The sequence below is a fragment of the Thrips palmi genome, unplaced genomic scaffold (genome assembly GCF_012932325.1).
Source record: "Thrips palmi isolate BJ-2018 unplaced genomic scaffold, TpBJ-2018v1 HiC_scaffold_7, whole genome shotgun sequence".
Classification (NCBI taxonomy): Eukaryota; Metazoa; Arthropoda; class Insecta; order Thysanoptera; family Thripidae; genus Thrips; species Thrips palmi.
The window spans coordinates 3,261,020-3,286,927 of record NW_023144634.1 but is presented as its reverse complement, the minus strand read 5'-3'; the positions used below and the strand labels follow the sequence as shown (position 1 = coordinate 3,286,927).

Below are 25,908 nucleotides of genomic sequence, written 5' to 3'. Positions count from 1 at the left end.
TATCGTCGCACTGCTGTCCACCGCGTCGTGCACCCGCCGGCGTCACCGCGACGCCACCAACGCAAGGCGTAATTCCCATTGATTCCCGTACATGCGCCGCCCCGGACCGGCGAATTCATTCCGTTTCGTTCTCTTTGCCGGTCGCCGCACCGTTGCCATGGCTACCCGGCTGCCCGCGGCGGCGGCGGCCTGGGGGGTCACAGCAGCGCACAGCAGTGTGAGGCTTGCTGTGTGGCGCCAAACCCATTCAAATGTGCCGCGCGACGCGGCGCGACCCATCCATCATAACCAATCTGCACGTGGGGACTGGGCTGGACCCTGGGCCGGGCCCTGCCAGCGGAAAACTACTAAAGGGCCGAAGGGACCACTTGTAGGTGAGAGGGGTTGGGGCGAGAGAGAGAGAGAGAGAGAGAGAGAGAGCTGCAGCGACGCCAGCAGGAGGGAGAGAAAGACGAGAAGAGGAAGCGAAGTGGGAGGCAGGCACTGCGAGCGACAGAGAGAAAACCAACGCCGTACCTGACCCAGGCTAATGCGTAGGTACCACACTAACGCTCTCACTCACACTCACAGCGCACACGACACTGGCTGGAAGAGGAAGGGGACGGCACTAGTTGGAGTGAGGGGGGGAGGGGGGAGTCTTTCGGACCGGTTCAATCATTCCGAATGCTATTCACTGCCGCGGTGTTTTTCCACTCGAAGCAGCGGGGCGGGGCAGGGCGGGGCGGGGCGGGGCGGGCGGTCCAGTGACAGGGCCGGCCGGGGCAGGGGCAGGTCAGGACCACACTAGAACCGAGGGCCGCATAACTTAAAAGCCCAGGGGCTCCAGGTGACACGCGGCGGGAGGGGACCGAGTCAGCCCATTCGTCTCGGCTTATTAGATCCCCAGAGCTCGGCGTGAATGGAGGAGTGCGGAGAGGAGTCTAGAACAAGCGTCCCATTCACGGGTCCCGAGGGAGTTCCGAGTAGACGCGGCGAGTGCTGGGAATGCTCCCCACCAGGGGCACGCCTGGGGCACGCACTTCGCGGAACGGAGCACGCCGTTCCGTACCGTCGGCCAGTCCAGCGTTAGCAGACCCGTTCCATTGCGCAATGCGGACCGAAATAAAGGACAGGACTTCCCCGCGATTAACGGTGTACTTTCGCCCAGGTGACTCACGCACGCAAAGAGGGGGCTTGGAGCGTGCGGCTCAACGCGGCGGATAAGGCCAATGTCAAGGTCACAGCACTGCAAGCTCACTGCATAGGCATTGTGCCCCCCCCCCTTTTTTTGGGGGTCCCCAGTTTGGCAGCCGGTTTGGCCCGGCTGGCGAAACATGATGTCACTTTGTGTGTGCACCTGGACACAAAGTATCGGCCACGGCCAAGGCCTGCCTGGCCTGCAACAAGTGGGCGAGATAGGCCGGGCCGGCAGGCCAAGGGCGGCGCGCAGGCAGAGTCAGTCTCTCTCTTCAGTCCGCAGTTCAATGTTAAGGCCAACGCCGAGCAGAGCCAGGGCAGAGCCTTGCCATTTTACTGCAGAATTTTCCATACGAGAGGCTGGGGGTCGGACGATTGCCCGCGCCGTCCCCAACCGTGTCGAGAAAAAAACAACAACAATGCCGAAGTTAGTCCTGCGAGACCATTCCAGTGACAGTATAGAAGGTCGAAAGAAAGACAACAACAACAATGTTAGTCCTGAGACCACCCAATTCCAGTGACAGTGTAGGAGAGACAAGCGCGCTGACCGGAAGTGGTTCTGCGACGCGGCCAGTGAGGGATTGGCTCCAATTGCAATAACCCGTTGGGCGCCACAAATTCGATCTCGGGTGTCCAAACAACACTGCATGACCGCCCCAGGTCACAACAACAGTGACCCACGTCAGCGTCACAATGGCGTGCTTAGCCAAACCGGACAAAACAGAGGCTTCAGGATCTGAGGAGAAGGAACCGAACCCCACTTGAAGAAAGCCGCAGTCATGGTACCTAAGTCATGATGACTAAGTCGCCTACAGCTATCGCCACTCTAGAAATCGGAGACAGTGGTGGAGGCCTTGAGGTACTCCACCTTCACCCTCCGAGCTTGACGTGCAGCCCCCTCGAGGGCGAAGGCCTCGGCCAAGGCCTCGGCGAAGGCCGTCATCGAGGAGGAGGCTGTCCAGGGAGGAGGGCAGGAGGCGGCCGCCTTGTGGTGACGGTGGTGACCTTGGCCATGGCAGTGATGCCGTGCCAGAATGGGCCAATTCCCCCAGCCCTGCGGTGCCCTGCGGCCGCCAGGCCCGCCAGGCCCGCCAGTCAGCCCCGCACATCGCATCATGTTTGTTGCCTGATCAAGCGGCCAGTTAACGGACTTGTTGTGCTGCTCCGGGGCAACACGCGGGGGATGAAGATGGAGGCAAACGTTTCCACCGACACGCGCGGCGGAGGAGAGGAACAACAGCCCGCTAAAAGGTCCTAACCTCACTTTTCAAAAACCCAAACCGGAGCGAGTGGCGCACAGTGGGCCAGACGACCGGTGGTGGCGGTCAAATTTTTTTGGGGCTTCGGGGCAAGTCGCGAAGTGAGACTCGAACCGAACGTGCGACCCCACCAATAAATTGCTCTGCGAACGAGGAATCCATTGGTGGGGTCACACGTTAGGTTAGGCTCAAAACGCGTCTTGAGTATTGGCCGCCTCCACCGCTTACACAGTGGCGCCGCACAGAGGAGCTTATGCATTCTCATGCAACTGCACTGCAAATTGAGGGGGGCATGACGAGCGAGAGGGGGTGCACGCGACACGCGGATCAATAGCACCAGAAAGGCCCCCCGATAGCTGCCTCACGCAAGGATCAATCAGTGCGCTGCTGTACTATGCACCGGCAGCAGCTGTAGAGTGGGAGGGGAGGGGAGGTGATGATTCGCACAATCGATTCCCACACCATGACGATCACACACTGCCATGGGACCACCTGTCGCAAGCCGCCGGCTAGACACTTCCTCTCTCACTCTCTTCGCCCCTCTCGCTCGCACACCCTCGACGGCCCACTCGTTGCCGCTATCGCGTGTATATTTCAAATAATGACGTTGTTCTCGAGAAGTGCTCGTTGACCAAGTTCTCTTAATCGCCAATACGCTAAGTGCGCCCCTACGTGGCGCGTCCTCAAGGGCGCCGACGTGCTTGTGTGGATGCGGACGTCACGGCGCACTTGTGGAGCGTATCGCGAGGAGCACCCCCTCGAAGGGCTGCCCGTCGCAGGGGCGCGAGAGAGACAGAAGCTTCAGTCCGGTGGAGCGTGCGAGGCAGTGCGAGGGGCGCCGAGCCGGATAATTCATGCACCGCCCACGGACGTCACACAGTCCCACGAGCCGCACGCGAAGACTCGGCCACACGACACGCTGGACAAATGTCAACGCAGAAAAAACAAGACCAAATTTAAATAAATGCTCCGGGCGCCGACTGGATTACATTTCTCCGCAAATAAGAAAAATTCCCCCCGGGGGAAAAGATGAAGGGGTGGTCCGGGGGGCGAGGGGTGGGGGGAATGTATGAATATCAAAAGTGCGGCGCAGTTCGAGTCCAGCCAGTGGCCAGTCCCCAGGCGAGGATCGATCTCTCGATATGACGCTCGAGAAAGGCAAGACGCAGGGCAGATGGCCTTCCATGATGCATGGCGCTGACCAAGTTCAAGGTCGTTCAAGGTCGCGACACTGCGCGGGGGGCGGCCTGCAGGGGGTGGCTTTGAATGGGCGGCGCTCACGGCAAAAGGGGGCTTGAGAAGCGCTTCCTGGAGGGGGAGGGCGGCTTTCCTGGAAAGCGATTTGCGGGGGGATGGCGTGATAAAGGGGGTCGCCACACGAGGGCTGCTGGAGGGGGTCGCTTGAGGGGTGCTTTCCAGGAGAAACGTTGAAAGGACGGTTGTTTACACAGGCGGCTCGACCAGGTTTTAAAAGTGTGCCTGGAGAAGGGCGAAGCCTTCACACGAATGCTAGCTCGAAAATTCTCTCTCAACCCTTCACCGCGGCGCTCGGCCAGACCGGCGGCCGGTGGCTGGAAGTCGGGTCCAGGAGCCAATTCCAAGAAAAGTTCATCTCGTTTCCTCCCGCCGCGGTCGAGCCTACACTCCAATTTGGCTCCACACATGACGAATGGCGGTTCCTGATAACGGCGAATCAGAGAGAAGCAGCGGAGCAGCGGCGGAAGAGAGAGAGAGAGAGAGAGAGAGAGAGAGAGAGAGAGAGAGAGAGAGAGAGAGAGAGAGAGAGAGAGAGAGAGAGAGAGAGAGAGAGAGAGAGAGAGGCGGTGATGACGAGGCGGCGAAAAGGAACGGAGAAGAACCGAAAGAAGACGAAGACCGGGTTTTAAAAGCGGCCAGGTTGCAGGTGTCTGACGGTCTGGCAGGTCCCATAGCGGAGAGCGACGTAGAAACCCATACCATGCACAGCCATGCAGTACAGCCGAGCCGGCCGGTAAGGCGGGGGCCCGCGGGGGGCGGAGTGGGGGGCGGGGGCCCGCGGGGGGGGCCGCACTGGTGGGGGCCGCGCGGGGGTTGGCCCGGCCGGGCCGCCATATAAAAGCGAATGGTAGGGCGCGCGCCGGCTTCAGATACACGCTAGAGACTTGCCGGTCGACTTGTCTCGAGATACAGGTCTTTTTCTACTAGAGTCGGTGCTCGCTCGCACACGCGTTCGCCTAGTGTCAGTGTGTGAGAGTGTCTGTGTGAGTGTCAGAGTGACAGTTCGTAAACACAAGCCATGTGGTACCTCAGGAATGGACGCTCCGTCTTCGACAGGGATGCGGTAAGTGTATCTGGTGCAATGTCACTCTCTTCCTTCCTTGACCAAAATTTAAATTTTGGTGACAGGTGTCAAAGTTGCAACGTGCCTCCTCTTGAACCTAAAGTTCTTTCGCTAAATTTCGGTCTGATTCAACAGCAAAATATGAAAGCAGCAAAAGGTTCACCCTTCTCTCCAACATTCAATTTAAAAACCCAGTTCTGTTGTCAAAAAATTTAACAAATTTTAGAATTTTTAAAACGATTTTCCGGGGGCGAAATTTCCAGTCGATTATCGTGAACCTTTCACCACACCAACACCCCTTCCGTCATTTCCTTGCGGTCCGATCAAAGCTTGGCGCCAAAACGTTGGCACGCTGCCGCCCCGCCCCACCCCACCCCACCCCGCCGGCGTCATTTCGCGGTGTGCATGCGAGTGCGACGCGTCGCTGCGGTCCGCTCGTTCCGTAGGATCTTTCTAGAAGGCGAACGAGCTCAGGTCGCGCCGTGCCGCCGTGCCGCCGGGCTCGATACCGCTTCTGGGCACACTGTGCCGGCCGGGCAGACCAGCCGGGCAGGCCGGGCAGGCCGCCGTGCCATGCCCAGGCCGTGCCACGCCGTGCCACAACAAGCAGCTTGAGCCGGCAGGTACACAATGCTGTGCCCTGTGTGCGCCGTGCCTACACGACATGCGTATCAAAATTGACTCTTTAAAAAACAAAAAACATTTTAAAAAATTATGAAAAATGTTTGAATTTTTTCGCGGGTACAGTTTCCCTATCTTCGTAGTCTACGACGCGAATGGAGTGAGCCTGTCCGCGTTTCGTACACTCGACTTGGTCTCAGTTGGGTGTTAGCACAGCTGCGCCAAACCCCCAATCGGCATTTCTCTTTTTTACTCCGACTCTTTCTTTCTCATTCGTCGTTCACTCGCGTCCTTCTGTCGTCATTCACCTCCGCGATCCGCGAGGAAGAGCACTCCGTGGCACTGCGAAGCACGGCGCGGCGGAAGGCCCGGACCAGAGCGCGACCTGCACCGCATTGCATCACCTGGATAGCAGCGTTTGTCCCACGGGAAGACGGCGCGTAAAAAAGGAAAAGCCGGATACGACAGTAATTCCTGTGCCAAAGTTCGATGACGCGTCTCGTGAGATAACGAGGGACGTCGCGGTCGTCGCGATGATGATCGGGCGGCGTCGCGACGCCGACCTAGACCGTGAAACGCGCCGCAGCCCCCCCCCCCCTCTTTCCCTTTCACAGCTGACTTAAGGGAGGGGGAGGGGGGCGCTGGAGGCACGGCAGGCAGACGACCGGCAGGCAGGCCGCGCCACCGGCAGGGACGTCGACGGCTACGTAAAACCCTTCCAGACGCTTCCACTGTAAGTCGATAGCCTGGTCGACGCGATGACGCTACGCGATCAATATGCAGAGCACTCTCTCTCTCTCTCTCTCTCTCTCTCTCTCTCTCTCTCTCTCTCTCTCTCTCTCTCTCTCTCTCTCTCTCTCTCTCTCTCTCTCTCTCTCTCTCTCTCTCTCTCTCTCTCTCTCTCTCCCCCTCTCTCTCGTTCTATCTCGCGGCGCGGACGCGGGGGATCGAACCCGCGACGGTTCGGACACGCAGCGTCGCGCGACCGCGACGCTCGGCGCCGCGGTCGCGGACTCGGCCGTGCCGCAGCCTTGCCTGGGGTCGCCGTGCCGGCCGAGCCGAGCGTTTCCGCGGATTCGGGACTTTTCTGATTTGGCGAGGCCCGGTGGGGCCCGGTGGGCCGGGCGTGTTCGACGTCCGCCAAGTGTACACAACCAACCCTCCGGGCGCGCGTCCCAAAACACGGCAATGTTTACACACCCGCGGCCATCTGCCGCCCCGCCGCCCCCGCCGGCGCTGCAGATAACTATACTTCCACCGGCGCGCGCGCCGCGCAACGCGTTAAACCTCCAAACTCGCAAATCCGCCCCCAAACTCCCAAGGCCGGGCGGTGCTCGGGATGAAATGACCGCCAAAAATACGCCGACGGGACGCGCCGCCAACGCGGTGAAGTGGCAAGGCGCGGTGCTTCGGCGTGACGGGTTTGACAGGGAACCTTAGATCTGGCGACGCGACGCCGCAGTGTAGGGGCTTGGAGCGCCGCGCGCCGCCACGCCGTGACGCACAGACTGTCTGTTGGTCCGTCTGTCTGTCGGCCTGTCTGTGCCCCCGAGTCAGCTCCTTTCCCTCCCCCCCCCCCCCCCGTTCAGCTCCTCCCCTTTCGCCTGCCTCCGGGGCCGCGCAGCCCGCGCAGCCAGAAAACTGCTTATTAGCAGCAACTCGGCTCGCGGCGGCAGCGGCAGCGACATGACGACGCGCAAAAAGCGTTTCCTCCAACATTTGACGCTCTAGCAATGACGGTCGTGTGCAAAAAGAGGCGCAAATTACCTGACAGCCGAGCCGCGCGACGCGGGCCGGGCCGGCCGGCCGGGCGGTTAGGCAGATCCTGAGTCGACGAGTCACTTCACTTCCAGGCCTTCCAGACCGGCCACAAGCTTGGCCCGGCCGGCCGTTACAAAAGCAGCCAATTGGCGCGCAAGCGGAGACACTGACGCGACTCGCTTTGGCCGCTTTGGCCGCTTTGGCGCAACGGGAGGACGACTCTTCCGTATCACGGCGTGACGTCATCAGGGCCCACTTCCACACCGCGCAAGGCCGTGCAAAGTGATAATGACATCAAATGGGCCAAACTCCAAATCCCCCCTCTCTTTTTACTCAGGAAGCAGTGGCCACGGCAAAGCGGCCGGCTTGCTGGAACTGGAGCCTCCCCTCCCCTCTCCCCCCCCCCCATCCCCCGCGGGATGCCGAAGAGTCGCTCTCTCTCGCGCCTCCGAGAGCGACAGAGCGCGAGTCTGTCCCCCCCCCCCCCCGGGCCGGCCTTTACCCAGAACTTCAACGCGGGGGCCGTCCCGGTGCGAAACTTGGTGTCATCCCGTGTGCGCACATGTTGCGCCTGATTTTGCACAGCTGGGCCGGGCAGGCCAGCAGACTGATTCCGAGAGTCGTTTTCGTCGCTCTGTCTCTCTCGCACTCATGGGGAGGCCCCATAAGTGCGAGACAGAGCGACGAAAACGACTCTCGGAATCAGTCTGCAGGGAACGCCCTGCCGCGCCCGCCGGCCCCCGTGACTCAGTGGACCCAGTGTAGGCCCTGGCGGGGCGGGCGACAGGGCGGGCAGGAAGTGCAGGGGAGGGGGGGGGTGACGTCAGGGGCGCCACAATCGGCGACAATGACAGGCTGACTGTCCTCTTCCTAAATACCAGCGCGGCGCCCTGGCCGCCCTGGCCGCCGGCCCGCCCATCCCCGCCGTGCTCCTGCGACCGGGCGACGACGCGGACGTCACGAGGCCGCCGTCGTCCGGCCCGCCGAATTTTGTCCACGCGGAGTAGTCACGTGTCGGCGCGTCCTGGCGTGCCAGAGGCGTGCAACCCGATCGCCGCCTTATGCAATATTTGCGTTCTGACGCTCATCTCGTCGCGTCGCGTCGCGCGGAGGAGACAGTCAGACAGACGCGAGGACGGCGAAGAGCACGGCAAGGACCGCCCAGCCCGGCCCGGTCCATCCTCGGCACCGCCAAGCCTGCGCCAAGCAGGCCGGCGCTACCCCGCGCCTCTAGTCCCACACACTCACACACTCATTCCCCCTTCCACGGTCCGCGGCCCCGCGGAGATACCCCGCGCCGACGCCCCCCCGCGGCCGCGGCCGCGATACCCCGCGCGCTCCGAGCTGGCCGACGCCGCCGCGAGCGCCTGCAGTGTCGAGGTAGGCAACCCACGCACCGAAGCGCGCCGGGCTGCCTGCCCAGCACGGCGCTCAGAGCCTCCAAGCGCTGGCCGGCCGGAGTGACTTGGCGGAGCATTACTGCGAGCTACTACCACTGCGTAGGGAAACTCATTTCCAAAAACAAATCTCCAGTCAACGAGTTCAAGTCTTGGCGCTGGTGACGCGAATCGTTCGGTGTGCCGTCCGCGTGAAGGGCATAGACGCTCCACTGCCTCCCAACAGCACGACTTTTAACTCGGCCGCTCCAAAAACTAGTCGCTAGCGAGCTCGGCGTGGACGATGCCCTTCAGACGCCTTTGTTTGCGCTCGCCCACTGTCAAAACCATGCAGGCGGCGCCGGGAAAAATAAAAACGGGGCCATGCAACCAATTCAACAAGACGAGCAGTCGAGACTAGAGATAAACCGCGGACCAACTTTGTCTTTACCAAGTTTTAGTTTATCGCCCGCCAGCCGGTCCGTGCGGTCGGGCCGTTTAATTGGAACGTCACCACGACAAAGAAGGTCTTCATCGTCCGCCGTGCTTTTATTTCCCGGGGACCCGATGATAACAACGCCTCGGCAGGCGTCGCTCTGTCTCTCTCGCACTCGCAGGGGAGCTCGGTGCGACAGAGACAGCGACGAAACCACTGTGCAGCCTGCAGACGCCTGCAGAGAAAAGGGGTGAGAGGAATCCGTTCTCGATCGGACATTCCACCGCCAAAGTTTGAAATCGGACAGGTCCGTTTTTCTGTTCCATTTTTTTCCTCTTAATTTTTTTGCCCTTGTCGTGGCGCGGGCACACGCCTGACAGCGCCGCGGGTAAGAACGCGACGCCTCGCCGCGGGGCGGATGGCGGATAGAGGATCGTTTTTACGGCCGCAGTCAATCAGTCCCAGCTTCCCACGCCGCGGCGCCGCGGCTCCGGGGTGGAAAACAAAAACAAAAACAAAAAGCAGTCGGCTGGATGCATTGGACGCAGGACGCAGGAATCGGAGCGCCAGTCTTTTCTTGCCGGTTCTTCATTCGATCGGTTCCGCGCTAATCCAGCGCGGCTCTGGTTCCGCGAGGGCCGCGCCGCCGCCGCGCCGTCGCACACCTCGGCCCGCCGCGCCCAGGCGGACCAACGCGAGCAAAACGCTCGTAAAGGCTTTTAATGGGGTTCAGCACAAATATTGTTTTCCGACCTTCAGAGCGCGTTCGTTATCAGGCCCTCCGATTTGCACCGCGTCAGGGCCCGGCCGGCCTGGCCTGGGCTGGCGCGCAGCGGGGGAAGGCCACCACACTACCTTCATGTCACGGATTGACAAAGTTGCATCGTCTTCCGGTGGATCGCGGCGGGCATGCCGTGCGGCCGCCGCCGTCACAGAATTAATTTAGAAAAAGGAAAAACAACATGGACTTCAGTTTAGCTAGTCGTCAGAGAACAAAACGAAAATCAGCAAATCAAAAAAGAAGGGGTCGGTCGTGTTGTGGCTGAACGAACGCAAAAGACAACATAAAATTAGTGACTCCCACTCAATTAAATCGAAGCAATCGAAATCGAGTAGTTCCTTGACCTCCTATTCTGCCGATCTGGCGCGGCGGGCGCCCTGCACGCCAATTACAAGCCAGCAGGAAGCGTTGGCGGAGATAGCACTGCAAAAATTCAATCAGCACATCGTGACGCCGAGTCTTTGGCGCAGTGTCCCTATCTCCCCGATTCCCACTGGTTCGAACCAAATAACAAGAGCCATAAAGGCAGTGGGTCAGAGGTGGCCGGGCATCGCCGCATCGCCGCATGGCCGGCCGAGCGAAGAGGCGCTTCGTCGCTCCGTCTCCGTCGCACTCATGGGGCTCTCCGTGAGGGTGCGAGAGAGACAGAGCGACAAGCCGCTCTTCTGAGCCGCTCGGCCGTCATCACGTGGTCGCGGCGCGCCCCGCGGCCGTTGCGACACGACGTCCAACAATTTCGATAAGCAGAGAGACGGGGTGCAGGGCGTCACAGGGGACGCGACAAATTATTCAATCGAGCTCCAAGAAACGGGTCGCCGGCACTCCTTCGCGAACCAATTGTCCGAAGGTGACGCGCACTTTCCGCCCGGCACGTGCACGATCGGCCAATAAAGTGCAGCAAAGCGAACCCGATAGAAAGTCGTGGGGAACGCAGCGCCGCGTCGCCACGACTTTTTCCCTCCGTTTTTATTTCTTTCGCGAATTCTTGGGAACGCGAGCGGCAGACGCTACAGGCGGCAGGCGTCCCGGCGCTTGTTGTTGTTGTTGTTGTTGCCGGACTGGGGTGAGGCAGCGCCGGCCAGGCGCCCCTTTAGGAAATTCACGCGGGGAGCCCGGAGAGTCGGATAGATAGGCGGTGACGAGGAAGAGCAGACGACGCAATTAGCGGGCCTTCTGCTTCGGGGCGTGCTTCGCTGCGCCGGGCTGCGCCGGGCTGCGACCGACGTCGACGCCACCGACGCCGTCACGGCGTTGCGACACCACGTCGGGGGTGGCGCGGTGCCGCCCGCCCCGCACCCCGCGCCCAGGGCCTCGCGCCAGGGACGCTGCGCCCCGCTCGGCCAGTTGCTCCCGATCTGGCAGGCAGGGCAGCATGTCGACGCCATGCTGGCCCAAGGTCTCTACGCGATGTGGCAGGTACGACGGTGCGACCACCTGCTGCGACAGGACAGGACGGGCCCTTTAGCTCCGAAGGGGTCCACGCGTTCGACCAGGTCGCCCGGACGACCCCGCTGGCGGAGCAACGACGGGGACCCTTACAGACACGTACCATACGGATCACCCGTCTCAATTTCATCACCTTCGGTGTCTCACTCAGGCGATTGTTTTAGTGTTCACCCCCTGGAGAGCGAACCTTGAGAACACTCGGGGTACAACGTTAGGTGGCTTGCCGATTGCTTGGCCGGGGTTGCGTCAGGTTGTGACGTCAGCGGCTCGCGGCCTGGGGGCGCACGCGACACCCACATTCCACGAGGGTGGGGAACGTTAACGTTATCGTGCGGGCCGTGTGCCTACACCCGAAACGGGAAAGCGAAATCGGTCCGCGTGAAATCCAGCGCCTCCACAGCACTGTGTTGACCTTGTTGCCTGTCGGCTACGCTGTTTCAGAGACCCGCTCCAGATGACCACCGCATCTACAGGCCGTCCACCTCGCGGCCGCCCGTCGCCATATCGGGGGCGTCCGGGGGGTCCGCGGTGTCGTCCACCACGTCCATGGCGGCGTCCGAGTGCGGCAGCACCACCCTGCTGCTGCCCAGCCGCCACCAGCCCAAGCTGCAGCCGCACGCCCCCAAGGCGCCCGCCAAGGTGCCCGTCGTGTCCACCGTCTCGTCCTGCTCGTCCGTGGCGGTGAGCGACTGCGGCAGCGGGTCCCTGTTGCTGCCGGCCACCCCGGCGCACCAGGCCGCCACCGCCACGGGGCCGCGCGCGCACAAGCCCAACTGCCGCCACCACCCCGACAAGCAGTACCTGCGCGACAAGGAGGGCGACATGCGCGAGAGGAACCTGCTGCTGGCCGCCCCCACCCTGCAGGGCCTCCGCAAGGGCGACGCCAAGTACCAGGAGGTGCCCGACGACGACGAGTCCGAGCTGGAGACGCTGGCCGACGAGGAGGCCGGCCACGCGGGGCGCACCGGCAGCATGTGGCCACAGGTAAGGGATGAGCGGCAGCGCGTCGCACGCCGCGAGCACGCCGCCAGGCCTCCGTCTGCCTCTCTGCCTCGGCGGCACCGCGGCCAGCGCGGCCACCGCGCCGACATTTCCATTATTCATCCGGCTTCCTCAGGAAGCGCCGCGGACGCCGCCACTGCAGCGGCACGGGCCGCTCCGCCTTCCGCGGGGCATTCCGCGCGGCCCGGGCGTCCGGGTCGCGCCAGGTAGAGGGCTGGACGACGGGCAGGCAGCCAGGCCCTGCGTCGTAAACGCGCTAAACGCGCCCATTCCAATTTGCGGTTCGTCACGTCACGCGCGCCAAGGCCGGGATAAACAATACCGTTGCCACGCCATCGCGGCGTCGCGTCGTCGCCGACATGCACGAGGGCAGGGCGCGTCCCTAGCAGGGTCCGGCGTCGGGCCCTACCTCCCCGCCCTTGAGAGCGCCTGCGAACGAGCAGGTAGGCAATCCGCCGGGAGGCGGCGCACCGGCGCGCGGCGGGCCTGCCTGCCGTCCCGGCGCTCCGCCCTCCGCGCCGCGAGCCGCGAACGAAGCCGAAGCCGACCCTTCCGGGCCGTGGCGCCGTACAGACGTGCCGCCCCGGCCGGGCCCGCGCATTTGTCACGCACGGAACCGCGGCACCGCGGCACCGCCAAGGCGGCACATGTCGCGATGACGCCGAGCCCCCACCCCCACCTCGCGGTCCACGCGGGCTGGGCCCTGGCCGGGCCCTGCAAGCCCCGCGCTGCACCGGCCCGCCATGCTACGCCATGCTACGCCACGGCAGCCCCGGGGCGGCCGGCCTCTCGGCCAGGCCCGCCAGATCAGTGTCGAAACGTCCGCCATCGAGGAATGCGCGTCCAGTAGCCGCACAGAGCACGGCGTAGCCACTGCATAGCCAGCCGTCCACGTGCACATCCATCTCCGCGGCGTCGTCCCCGTCGTCCCCGCCCTCCGCAGCCCTCGCCGTCGAAGGGGATATAGTCCGAGCCGCGGCGTCGGCTACGCGCAGTCTCGCCGTCCGCGGCCTCCCGTCCGAACCGTCGCCGTCGTCGCCGCCCGCGGCCACTCCACCATGGTCAAGGTGTTGATGCGTGCGGACACGCACGTCAACATCAACATCAATGGCGACGAGCCCAAAGCCAAGTGCACCATGTCCCAGGTAGGCCAGCCAGGGCGCCAGGGCCCCCACCCACTCCGTGCCGTGGCCATCGAGTCCCAGAACATCGAGTCTCCGCGCTGCGCGACCGCCACACTGGCCGGCTTGGTGTACAGTCCGAATTTTAAAGCACGCGGTAATAAATGCGCATATGCCTCGCCTAGCCGCCTTCTTTTTGCTTTGCAATAACGCGTTGCAGTTTGGCGCGGCAGTGCGGGTCACGGCGGCAGGCGTCGCCAGCCGTCGCCGTCACGACGGTCACGACGATCACGCGTCAGAACCCACGCAGGGCCACCCGAAAAAAAACCGCGATCGACTGAATTTTATTCCCTTTTTAGTCAATTCGAACGGCCGAGTGCTCTCATCCTTCCGGCCGGGATTCCCGGGTCGCCGTCGCGGCGCGTTAGGGACGGACGACGCGAGCAGGCCCATCATGGCGGAGAGCGGAGCAGAGCAGTGCGCAGCCAATCGGAGAGCAAGGTGGCGGCGCGTGCCGGCGGCGAGCCCCCGGCACTGCGGACGCCGGACACACATTGACACACCGACGAGACACACACACGCACGCACATACGCACGCAGAGCACGATGCTCCGGCCGCGTCGCCGCTTCGCTCTCCGAAAATCTCTCTCCGGCCAGATAAGCAGCCTAATGTTGCGTCCCGGCGCGGCACCCCTCACACTGTTAGGCGCGTCCCGTCCCGCTGCGTCCCGCCCAGGCCGGCCGGCCAAGGTCCAGGCGGGGACGTCCCGGCCGTCCCGGCGTCTTGCTCTTTCTGGCAAAGAGAGGTCATTAGAACGACGATAAGCGGCACGGGTTCGTGGCCTGCCCGCGGCACCACGCGGCGCCACGCAGCGCCACGCACGCCCAGCGACACGCGGTGCATCGCGTCGCCGGCGAATCGTTTCAACGCCATTCCCGTCCCCAGTACTGCCGCGCATGGCGCCGTCGCCGTCAAGGTTCTCTCAAATTCCGTTACGGAGGGCGATAAATGGCAAAGTGGCCCGCGGTGCCGGGGATCGAACCAGGGCCACTTCCCCTGCCCAAAACACGTGCGGGCCTAAGTGCCCAAGTGTCCGGTCCGCCCGCCCCGCCAGCCCCGCCAGCCCCGCCAAGGCCAGAGATACGCGCTGCAGCCAATATAGCAACGGCCGCGAGGTCGGGGACGTCGTCGGGGGCGTCAGAGGCCGTGCCCCGCCGTGACCCAGGCCCAGCGCCAAGCCACGGCGAGCGTCCACTGCGCCGACGGCGACACTTTTCCCGCCAAAACAGTTCCATACGGTGTACCACTCCGGTGCGCACACTGCGGCCCGAGGCTGCCCGCGCCGCGGCGGTGGAGGCGGCGGCCGCGGCCGAGTGCGAGAGAGACAGACAAGTGCCTTGAATGGGCGCGGCGACGATGGCCGAGCAGCTCCGTAGTAAGCTATAGTATGCAAATAGCAGCCCGGGTTCGACGCCCCGCGCGGCGGCCGTCGCGGTGCAGGGTTCGAACACCAGTCGGCGACTCGTGTTTTTGTTTTGCTGTTTTGCTAAACTTTCCTTCCTCCTTTCCAGGTGATGGCGGCCCTGTCCGTGTCCCTGGGCTCCATGGTGGTGGGCTTCGCGTCCGCCTACACCTCCCCGGCAGAGACGAGCATGATCAAGGAGCTCAACATGTCCGACTCCGCAGTGAGTACCGCGCGCCACGCGCCGCGTGCAAGTCCGTGCCTCGGCCCCGCCAAGCTGACCGTGTGCCTCTCCCTTGCAGTGGTCCTGGACCGGCAGCCTGATGCCCCTCGGAGCGCTCGGCGGCGGCATCGCGGGCGGCCCGCTCATCGAAGGCATCGGCAGGAGGACCACCATCCTGGCCACCGCAGTGCCCTTCATCATCTGTAAGTACACTGCCTTTTGTGGAATTTTCGAACCGGCCGTGACGCTGGCAAAGCGTACGGAGAGTTCGCTGCCCCGACGTCCTGGAGGACACCCCGGAACAGCAAAGGGCTGCTGGCCAACGCCCAGCGCGTGCGGCGTGCGTGCGGCGTGCGTGCGGCGTGCGTGCGCAAGGTCGCGCCAGACGTGACTGACCCGTGCCGTTGTCTCTGTCTTTCGCAGCGTGGTTCCTGATCGCGCTTGCCAACAACGTCATCATGGTGCTGAGCGGGCGCGCCATCGCCGGCTTCTGCGTGGGCATCGCGTCGCTGTCCCTGCCCGTGTACCTGGGCGAGACGGTGCAGCCCGAGGTGCGCGGCACGCTGGGCCTCATGCCCACCACGCTGGGTAACACGGGCATCCTCTTCTGCTTCCTCATGGGCAAGTTCCTGGACTGGGACAACCTGGCCATGCTGGGCGGCGTGCTGCCCGTGCCCTTCCTCGTCTGCATGTTCCTCATCCCCGAGACGCCGCGCTGGTACATGTCCAAAGGTAAGTCGGAGAGTCAGCCACACAGCCACGCCTTTCCAAAACAAACAGGTGCTAAGGTTTCGGTTTCGGTTTGCAGGCAAGCCCAAGGAGGCGCGCAAGGCCCTGCAGTGGCTGCGAGGCAGCAAGACCGACATCTCCCACGAGATGGGCGAGATCGAGCGCGTGGCCAACGAGGCCGAGAAGAACGCCGGCGACTCCTCGCAGTGCAGCGAGCTCTTCAGCCGCGCCAACATCAAGCCCCTCCTCATCACCATCGGCCTCATGTTCTTCCAGCAGATGTCCGGCATCAACGCCGTCATCTTCTACGCCACCAAGATCTTCAAGGTGAGACTCGCTCCCCTTTACTTCCAATTTGTTTCGAGAACTTATCCCACATTGTCTTTTATTGAGGAAAAACGACTGGTTCTAACCCACTTGCCTCCACCCTCCAGGACGCGGGCAGCACCATCGAGCCCAGCCTGTGCACCATCATCATCGGCGTGGTCAACTTCATGTCCACGTTCGTGGCCACCATCCTGATCGACCGCCTGGGCCGCAAGATCCTGCTCTACATGTCGAGCGTGGGCATGACCATCACCCTCGGCACCCTGGGCAGCTTCTTCTTCGTGCGTGACGTCATGGAGGTCAAGCTGCAGGAGCTGGGCTACGGCTGGATCCCGCTCGCCTGCCTCGTCATCTACGTCGTGGCCTTCTCCGTGGGCTTCGGCCCCGTGCCCTGGCTCATGATGGGCGAGATCCTTCCAGGTGAGTCCGGCTCCGACCACCGTGGCTCAGACTTGCGTGTAAAAGTCGAGGAATAACCGGAATGTCTTTATGCCCTCCACAGCCAACATCAGAGGCACGGCCGCGTCGCTCGCCACCGCCTTCAATTGGTCGTGCACCTTCCTGGTCACCCTCACCTTCCAGCAGATCATGACCGGCATGGGCCAGCACGGCGGCTTCTGGATGTTCGGCACCGTGTGCTGCATAGGGCTGTTCTTCGTCATCTTCTTCGTGCCCGAGACGCAGGGCAAGAGCTTGGAGGACATCGAGAAGAAGATGACCGGGCAACGCATCAGGCGAATGTCCAGTGTGGCCAACCTCAAGCCCCTGCCTATGGCCGTGTAGACGCGTGGACGGACCACCTGTGCCACCTGCGTTGCTGGCAACGTGAAAAAAAAATCTGGCATCCGGTATTTGAACCCAGGCCCACTCGCCTTCCACAAAGGCAGGCCCATCACGGTGGAACGCGCCCGCGCACCCGCAGAGCACCCAGCCAGTGGTGTCTCGGGGCGGCACGCGGCACGCACGCAAGGATCCGAGGATTCACCAAAGAAAGCCCACTGGGGCAAACGCGGCGTCTCGTTAGTCGTTACACGGTGCCAAAAAGTGATGTCACATAGTGCCACAGGGTACCGCTCAGCGGTCTCGCTAGTCAGCAACACACCAAAGCTCTCTGATACATTGTAGATATCACAATATCACTGGAAGGAAGCGTTCCATCTTTTTAGTCGACAAGAGGAAACCTTATCGTCAATTTTAATATTACTGAAATGTTAAGCACAAGTTCCTTTAGGTAAAATTTTAAATTGACCGTTCAGTTTGGCAATAATAGTCAGTTAGAAAATATTTGGCAGGCGCCAGAAAAAAATGTCTTTGAAAGCTTAATTTTTATTTTTATTTATGACCATAGCACAAAAGGTGTGTGCAGGATTAGGTACCACGTAGTACTACGTACTACGCAGCTTGTCCTGCCAGGACACTGCAAGGTTTGTAGCTCAAAGAGGCGCACTCGATCGGTCGGAAACCGAACACGCGAATCTCCCATTCCTCTTATTAGATACCAGTAGGATATTAGTAGGAAACGTGATCTGACTATTAGTGTGATTTTTTTTTTCCTTTGAGGTTGTACAATGGGAATATTTCACTCTTAAGTGTCATTCCTTTGTACCACTCAATAATTTTAGTGTTATTTATTTATTGCAATTATTGTAGATAGGTAGATTTTCATATTTCTTGTTGTCAACCCACTCGTCACCCACCCAACCAACAAATTTGACGTTGACAAAGTGACCCTCACACTGTCAATACATTCCACTGTATAAATAACCCATGAGAGAAGTGAGCTGATTAATGCACACTCCCCTAATGCATTTCCCTTTCCCCAAATGTATATAATATTATGAGATTCGTTTTATGTCGGCTGTGCGTCAATTCAAGACTGGCAATATTCTTAGCCAAATCTCTGATAATAGTAATAAAGTTTTTAATAATTTTACTTCTGATAACAATAATAAGCAAACCTAAGATGTTTAATAAATTTTTCTTGTTGAAATTAGATTATAGTTTCTACTGTTACATTTTTGAGATTGTTGACTGTTGTGGTGTCTTTGAGGTAGGGTGGCAGCTATCACATTCCTAAACAAACTGTACTTTGATGGTTCTAAAACCAGAACCTCTTTCTAAAAAAATTAACAAGCTGAAGAAAGCACAGATTGTCATGTAGCCCTGCCTAAGGGAAACAAGAATGTGATGATAAAATAAAACTCAATTAAAAACTGATTGTGATGCCGTCTCTACATAAAAGACTGTGATGTATTTAGGAAAATGTTTCTCCTGATCCAAGTTAAGGATAAGAGATAGGTAATATTCATTCTTGAATGTTGTGAACCTAATAATGAATGGAGATCATGTCTGCTGGACAAGAGTAAAAGACGCACACGGTACTGCATTTCGTGTCAATAATTTTTTGTGTAAATACATGAATGATTATATAATTTAAATTTTTGTACATGTTTATGTTATACTTTTAATAAGTGTGAGGAGACACACTTTTTCTTTTGCCATTTTAGTGCAAAAATAATATGAAATAAAGAAATATATTTTGCAAATCTGTCCTTACTTTGATACCAAAAGACACACAGCAAACGATTCACAGACAAGTGAAAGAACAGTTCTGACTTATATCCTTTTCCTTCTTCAAACCATAATGAGACCAAATCAATGATAACATTACTAGAGGTTTATCAATCAGAAAAAGATGAAATAAGAATCTTAGATGTCACATCACTTTCTGACAAAATGATGACAGCAGAAGTGAACAAAAGTAGGTGTTAAACTGTAAACCATTGACACATATTGAATAACCTACATTCGATGAAGAAAAATGAAACGAACCTCAGTCTGATAAAAGAATCCACCGCCATGTCAACACTACAAAGCATTCTTTGTTAACGCATGATGATTGTCAGTATTACAAGCCCTGACAAGAGTCAAATATCATCCCATTCAAAACATTGGAGTCTGAGTCTGCTCAGAAACTGTTTCCCAAACATGAATCAAGGCAAATGAATAGCAACAGAGATCAACAACTGAAAGTGAAAACTCGTTGTTGCTTAAGATAGCACTAAAATTGTTCCTACACGAATAGGTACACAACAATGGCAGTTGCAACATCTTTACCACATTTTCACACAGCTGACATTCCTACCACAATGACAGAGAGAAAAATACTTTGGGAAACCCAAAAGACAGTAGCCAGCTTGTCCTAAAAATAGATGGGATGCTGAGTCATAGAATACATCTCTGAACGTAACATCCCCGAAAAGGCGAGGTTCGGTGTTGATCGCAAGTGGAATCAAGCAAATAGAGACCCAGAACAAAGCCTGAGCTGCACAAATACATAAAAACACCGAAAAGAGAGAAGGTTAGGTTGCCGTCGACTTACCCATGACTTGCACCCGGCAAATGGCACAAGTGTCGCATTCGACGTCCCAGCTCCACATGGCCACGGCATTCCACTTCTTGAGCGTGAACATCTTCTCTGGCTTTGGAGTATCTCCATCGGCACGGTCGGATGAGTTTTCTTCGTCTGCCATCGTCAATCGGAGAGCACTTCTGACACTTCGTTTCAAACCACTCGATGTAAACAAAGTGCCGACGACAAACAATAGCGAATCGCGGTCAAGACACGGATGAAAAATTCAGAGGCCCTCTTCTGTGCCCGCGAAATTTCAACGCCCACGCGTCACGGTTCGAGAACAAAAGGAAGAAAGCAATAATACGAAACATGAAGTTTCTTCAAAATAGCTATGATTTTGAATTTCTAATGGTTGGTCAGAGAAAAATACCCGTCAGAAAAAAAAACGAAAAACAGTAATAATTTTATTTTGATGTCAGATGGCTTAAATGCATCTTTGGGACTCGTCGATGCTCACGCATCGCGCCCTGAGAGAGTGAAGCATCGAACGGTTGGGAGGGAGATGAACTGCTTCTGTGCCCCTTCGGGAATTCCCCTTATCGGCATCGGGAATTGACGACGAGTTGGTGACCAGTTTGCCGACCTGTTCTGCCGCGTGACGTCAGAGTTTCAAGCGCACTGAGGGGAGACGCGACTGGATGGATCGGGGGGAAGGGAGAAGGGGGATTTGGGGGGGGGGGGGCATCTTCGCGGTGTGACGGGCCTGTTGGCGGAATACCCGGCAACTTCACCGGTCGAGTCGCCGAGTCGCGCAGGATCGCATTTTGCTTCTGCCTCCGCCGCATCCCGCTGCCGCCCGCTGGCAGTCACGCCAGCGAGAAGAGAAGAGAACCCATCGATAGCTGCCTGGAGAAACATCGCCGAGGTCTCAACGTCTCAACCGCAGGGTGAGTTCGAAAAGCAAGCCATTATACACCGTCGGGGCAGTGCTACGAAAATCAAGCGAGTCGTTCGGTTGAGCATGACAGACAAAGCTAGCTTCGAAAAGGCACAACTGCATTCCAGTCGAAAATTCAGGAAGGACCCCGAAAAATCAACAATGCAGGCTTAGCAGTGTAGTATAAACAGCGTAAAGGCGCGACGCAATTTGCAAGCCTCTTTGTTCCTGACAAGTGAAGTGCATGCATGCAAAGTAGTGATACAGCAGAGTTTCAGAGTATGGTGCATTCAGTGAACCCTGTCCTCGCCGCGCTCAAAGGGAATTAAAACAACGCCACTGGGGCTCATTGTCCGAGTGCTGTTCCGGTGCGTTATAAGGGTTCGATCTTTGTTTTGCTCGTTGTTTCGAGGCTGTTTGCCACACTCATGATGGCACCAAGAAAAGGCCTGCATAGCAAAGGGTCGCCGCGAGGACAGGATTCACTGAATGGACCATACATAAAAGTTAGTGTGTACTGGACCCGCATGAATCACGAATCCGTTGTCCTATTCACGCTGTTTTCATATTCATGAATTTTGTTGTTTTTCTTTCTCAGTTTCGCTCCAGCCCAGGATGTTTTCTCGCACGGTGGTGGCGACGGCCGCCGTCGCGCTCGTCTTGGCCTGCGTCACGGACGTCACGGAGGGGGCGGAGGTGGGGCTGGGTTCGCCCGCCCCGGGCTTGGGTACGCCGCCGTCCTCGTTTCGATTCCCGCCAGGGCATCCGCCACTTTTGGTCGTCACTCCGTTTCCTTGCTGCAGCCCCCAGGTCGCTGCTGTGCTACATCGCGTCCTGGAACGGCAAGTTCCGCGCGCAGGACCTGAACCCCGACCTGTGCACCATGACGGTGGCGTGCTACGGCCGCCTCGAGGAGAACGGCAGTCTGCGGGAAGGCTCCGGCCAGGAGGAAATCCGTGAGTATGGACCAGTATGGAGTACGGACAAGGCGCCGACAGGCACACCATCAGTTGTGGTCTGGCCCGTAATGGTAATGGCAATGGGCCAGGCAGCAGGCAGCACTCATCGCGCGGGAGTCGGCTGGGCTGCCTGTCCGCCCGGCGCTGCCTCGCTGCCCGGCGCTGGCGTGGGGCTCTTGTCCAGCGTGTCGCCGCTCTCTCACTCGCGCCCCAGGGGCTGCCCCGCGAGTGCGAGAGAGATAGCAGAGCGCGCTCGATAACTGTCTTTCGAATCGACAGGCCTGCTGGAGGGTCTGAAGGCCCTCAAGACGACCAAGCGCTTCGACCTGGCCCTGTCCATCGGCGGCTGGGCCGAGGGGTCCGAGCGTTTCAGCGCCATGGCCGCCGACCCCGCCATGAGGAGGACCTTCATCGAGAGCGTCATCAAGTTCGTCGAGTACGTACGGCCAGCTCTGGAAGTCAGTCCGCAGACTGAGAGGCGTTTTCGTCGCTCTGTCTCTCTCGCACTCGTGGGGCGTGCGGTATAGGTGCGAGAGAGACAGGGCGACGAAAACGCCTCCCAGCCTGCTGCAGACCTAGTGTCGTTGGCGACGTGGTCAAATGACGATGTCACTGACGTGTCACTGACGTGTCACTGACGTGTCACTGACGTGTCACTGACGTGTCACTGACGTGTCACTGACTGATCCGCAGCCGCTACGATCTGAAGGGAGTGGAGGTGTCCTGGATCGCCCCGACGCGCCGAGGGGGCAAGCCGACGGACAGGGCCAACTTCGTGACGCTGGTGACGGTACGTGACCCGCAGGGGGTGCGAGAGAGACCGAGCGACGAAACGATTCTCCGAAATGGCTGGACGAACCAAGTGACGATGTTGGCACCTTCCAGGAGCTCTCCAGAGCGCTGCGCGCCCTGCCCACGCCGGTGAGGATGGGGGTGGCGCTACCCGTCATCAACGAGAACCTGGAGAACAAGGTGCTGGAGGCGTTCGACGTGACGGCCCTGGCGCCGCACGCCGACTGGATGCTGGTGCAGGGCTACGACCTGCACGGCCACTGGGACTTCTTCACGGACGTCAACGCGCCGCTCTACTCCGTCAGGCCCAACGACAACGTCACCGTGGTCAGTGACGTGCCGACAAGTGCCCAGAAGCGGTTTCGGAAGCAAGTGCCCTGGACGGGGGTTGAACCCGCGACCTTCTGTGTTGCAGTCCCACCTGCTGAAGGCGTTCCTGAGCGTGGCGCCCAGCCAGAGGCTCTTCCTGGGCATGCCGGCCTTCGGGCGCACCTGGGTGCTGGCGGACTCCCCCGTCCCCGGCGGGCTGGGCGCGCGCACCGAGCTGGGGGCGCTGTTCAGTGACGCGGGCATGCTCAGCTACCAACAGGTGAGGAGGGCAGCACGCCGTCGTCACGTCGGCGTCAAAGGAAAGCCAAAACGCCCTCGGAGGGAAAAAATTTGTCAGTAGGTAGGGCTGCGATGAATTTTTTAGCTGCTGGTTTTGGGTGGAGAGCCGGAAGAGATTGAGAACCACTGGCACGGGGGCATCCTACAGCCAGTGGCGGACGGACACTCATCGTCCCATTGCCAGGGTTAGCCAGGACTAGGCAGGGCCACCCAGGGCTGCCGCGGGTTCACGGCAGGGGCAGGCAGTGGCGTAGGGAGAGTCAGGGAGAGGTGGCCTTGGAAGTGGCTGCAAAAGCGGAGGGGGAGGAACGAGCAGGGAATGGGAGGGAATCGGGGTGCGGGCAAGGGGGGTGGTGGAGCCGGGAGGCGGGAAGGTGGTCCTCTGGGAAAGGGGGAGGGGAGATGGGAGAACCAGGAAAGAGGGGGGAGGGGAAGGAGAATAGGAACAGGAAAGGGGGTGGGAGCACTGCCGCGCACTGCCGTCCTTGGATACGATAGAGTGGGTGGTGTCTGTAAAGCTAGAGAGGGGGCAAGTCATTAGCTCTTACAGCAACGGGGGTAGTGGATTAAATAAAGTCCATCCAGACATAAAATTTAAAAAAGTGACCAGTTTTAGTGGTCGTTTTTATGCTGACACTAGTGTGACGAGCACACTGTCTAACGAAATGTTTCCCGCGCAGATCTGCCAGGACTTCAAGAAGGACGAGGACGACGAGGACGAGAGGCAGTGGTCCAAGTCGTGGGACCCCGTGTCCAAGACGCCGTACGCGGTCACCAACACGCGAGAGCGGAGGGGCTTCGTGAGCTACGACGACCCCCAGAGCATCCGCATCAAGGTGCGTTAGTCGCTCGAGTGTCGACGGCCTGGCACAGTGGGCCAGAAAAGCGGCGCCGGCGGCCAAAACTCCAGACGCGGTTTGGGCTCCAGAGTCGCTAAATAGGACTCGAACCGAGCGTGTGACCCCACCAATGGATTCCTCGTTCGGAGAGCAATCCATTGGTGGGGTCACACGCTCGGTTCGAGTCCTATTTAGCGACTCTGAAGCTCAAAACACGTCCGGGATTTCGACCCCCTCCACTGTGCCTGGAGGGCCTGGAGGGCGGCGGCGAATAGGAGCCGAGTTCCGCCGGCCGGGCGAGATTAGGCGAGATGAGAACACGCCCGGCAAATTGTTTCGCATTGTCTATTACCCGTTGACTCGGGCACGCAGCGGCACGCGGGCAGGCTCATTCCGAACGGGTCGCGCTGTCTCTCTCGCACCCTTACGGGACGCGCCATGAGTGCGAGAGAGACAGCGCGACTGTTCGCCATCGGAAAAGAGAGAGAGACAACCGTGCCGTATCCTCTGCCTACCTCACAGGCGGCGCCGAATGGAAAGTGCTTCCAACGCAACGTGGCGCAACCCATTTTCCAGTGCGCGCGCGTTCAAGGACGTTTGTTGCGCGACGCGGCGCAACGTGGCGCAACTCATTTTCCAGTGCGCGCGCGTTCAAGGACGTTCGTTGCGCGACTCGGCGCAACACCGCCACAGTTTCCCCGTCCTCCGCATCTGTGTGACGCCTTCCGGCGCTTAGGTTGTGTTTTCCTGATTTTCTTTGTGCGCTGCCCCCACAGGTGAAGTTCGCCCAGGACTTCGGCATGGGCGGCGCCGCGCTGTTCACCGTGGACAACGACGACTACTCCGGCCTGTGCGGCACGCCCTACCCGCTGACCCGGGCCGCGCAGTCCGCCCTGCAGGACTAGGCCCGGACCACGGCGACCACCACGACCACGACGACGATGCACGAGGCCAGGACCAGGCCGAGGCAGGCTCGGCCGAACCACCGAACGCGCCGATTGGAGCCTGGAGCTGCCGATAAGAGCGCAGCGGCGGACCAGCCGTCGCTCTGTCTCTCTCGCACTCACTGGGCATCCCGGGGGTGCGAGAGAGACGGTATGCGCACGGAAACAGTCGGCGCACGCTGACTTCCCTGCAGAAAGATTCGGCGCATGTCAGCAACGTGTGCTGTCTCTCTCGCACTCTCTCGCGGCGCTCTGCGAGTGCGTCAGAGTGCGCGACAGAGACGCAAGAGTGTCGGAATCAGTCTGCTGGCTGGATAAAGCAACACCGCCTCAGTGTGCTGACGGGACAGACAGGCCTCCCGACTGCTGCTGCCTGATGCCTGATGCGACTCGAGGTGCGGGGGCTGCCTACTTCCGCGAAAAGGGCGCCCCCACCCCACCCCAAACAAACACTGCCGTATCACTGGCAACGAAATAATCAACAACGTTGACGGCTTCGGGTTGGGACAGCTGACCCCTTCCGAGGACTTTCCTCGGCGTAGCGGTGCGATGCGACTGTTTATGGTGTGGTACATCTCATATGACAAGAGCGCCGTCTCTTCCGAGAAATGTGACGCCGTGCCGTCGCGAGCGAAGCGGCTAGTCAGTTTTGCGATTTTCATCTTTCGCCGTGCCAGCCGGACGCTGTCGGACGCTGCCAGAGCAAGCAACAACTGAATTCTCGACGAGGACGAAATGACTCGCTGTAAGACTGCTGATGAATGCCAAAATAAAAGTCATGTAGACTGGTGCGATGTTGCTGCTGTACCCTTCCAGAGCCCTTCTTCCAACCATTGTTCAGTCTAGAAGTCTAGACTCGCTCAGGGGCTGCCCGAAGGCCTCTCACTTCTCCTCGACGGCGCCCGGAGCGCCTGGCGAGCCTCCGGGTAGGCCACCCGCTCCTCAAAGGTGTTGTGCGGCACGGCCTACCCCGAGTTCGTCAGGCGCTCCTTGAAGACAGCTCGGCCGAGCCGAGGTTCGTTTGGTCGCTTTGCCTCGCTGTCGCACTCATGCGGCGTTCCGAAGGGGAGTGAGAGAGACGGAGCGACGAAATGAGCTTTCGGAATTGCGGGATCAAGTCCTGCGGTGCTACTTCACTCTACATTCGCGGTCCCTGCGCCAACATTTCCAGAGGTCGTCGCGGTCGGTTCATCGCCCCTCCGCCGTCCCTGCCGGCCTGCCTGCCTACTTGACAGGCCCGTGCGACGTCCGAATTGTCCGAGGCTCCGAGGTACAGTCAACAGGCCCACCAGGCCGCCGCACATACGATGACCTCCCCATCCCACCCGAGAGGGACAGAGACACCAAATCATTCGACGAATGTGGCAGTGGCCCCCCAGAGTCCCCAGACCAAGATAATGGTCCCAAACGATAAGTCTTGGTACGGAGCGCA

The 25,908-nt window shown here is 59.7% G+C and overlaps 3 protein-coding genes across 5 annotated transcripts in view; 2 read left to right on the top strand and 1 right to left on the bottom strand.

Moving 5' to 3' along the window:
* Window positions 1–19,664, bottom strand: part of LOC117652186 (RING-box protein 2) — a 38,721-nt gene extending 19,057 nt beyond the window's left edge. The window contains exon 1 of the mRNA XM_034396905.1: window positions 19,424–19,664. Within this exon, the coding sequence (XP_034252796.1) occupies window positions 19,424–19,574 (151 nt within the window). The 5' untranslated portion in view covers window positions 19,575–19,664. The remainder of the gene's footprint in view (window positions 1–19,423) is intronic.
* On the top strand, window positions 4,572–18,258 carry LOC117652184 (facilitated trehalose transporter Tret1-like). 3 transcript variants are annotated; one of them, XM_034396901.1, is made up of 8 exons: window positions 4,572–4,755; window positions 11,618–12,160; window positions 14,872–14,985; window positions 15,065–15,188; window positions 15,409–15,717; window positions 15,794–16,041; window positions 16,149–16,461; window positions 16,544–18,258. In XM_034396901.1, exons 1-8 carry the CDS (start codon window positions 4,711–4,713, stop codon window positions 16,822–16,824), a joined length of 1,977 nt encoding a protein of 658 aa, XP_034252792.1. In that variant the 5' UTR covers window positions 4,572–4,710; the 3' UTR covers window positions 16,825–18,258. The 3 variants fall into 3 exon arrangements, with proteins under 3 accessions (XP_034252792.1, XP_034252791.1, XP_034252794.1); XM_034396900.1 differs by having other exon boundaries at window positions 11,612–12,160; XM_034396903.1 differs by lacking the exons at window positions 4,572–4,755; window positions 11,618–12,160 and adding an exon at window positions 12,990–13,323.
* Window positions 19,665–20,162: 498 nt separating the features above from the next.
* On the top strand, window positions 20,163–25,270 carry LOC117652293 (endochitinase-like). The gene is made up of 9 exons (XM_034397098.1): window positions 20,163–20,343; window positions 20,932–21,060; window positions 21,137–21,289; window positions 21,572–21,728; window positions 21,986–22,082; window positions 22,178–22,411; window positions 22,500–22,673; window positions 23,374–23,529; window positions 24,309–25,270. The coding sequence occupies exons 2-9, from the start codon at window positions 20,949–20,951 to the stop codon at window positions 24,435–24,437; spliced, it is 1,212 nt and encodes a 403-aa protein (XP_034252989.1). The 5' UTR covers window positions 20,163–20,343; window positions 20,932–20,948; the 3' UTR covers window positions 24,438–25,270.
* Window positions 25,271–25,908: the final 638 nt, after the last annotated feature.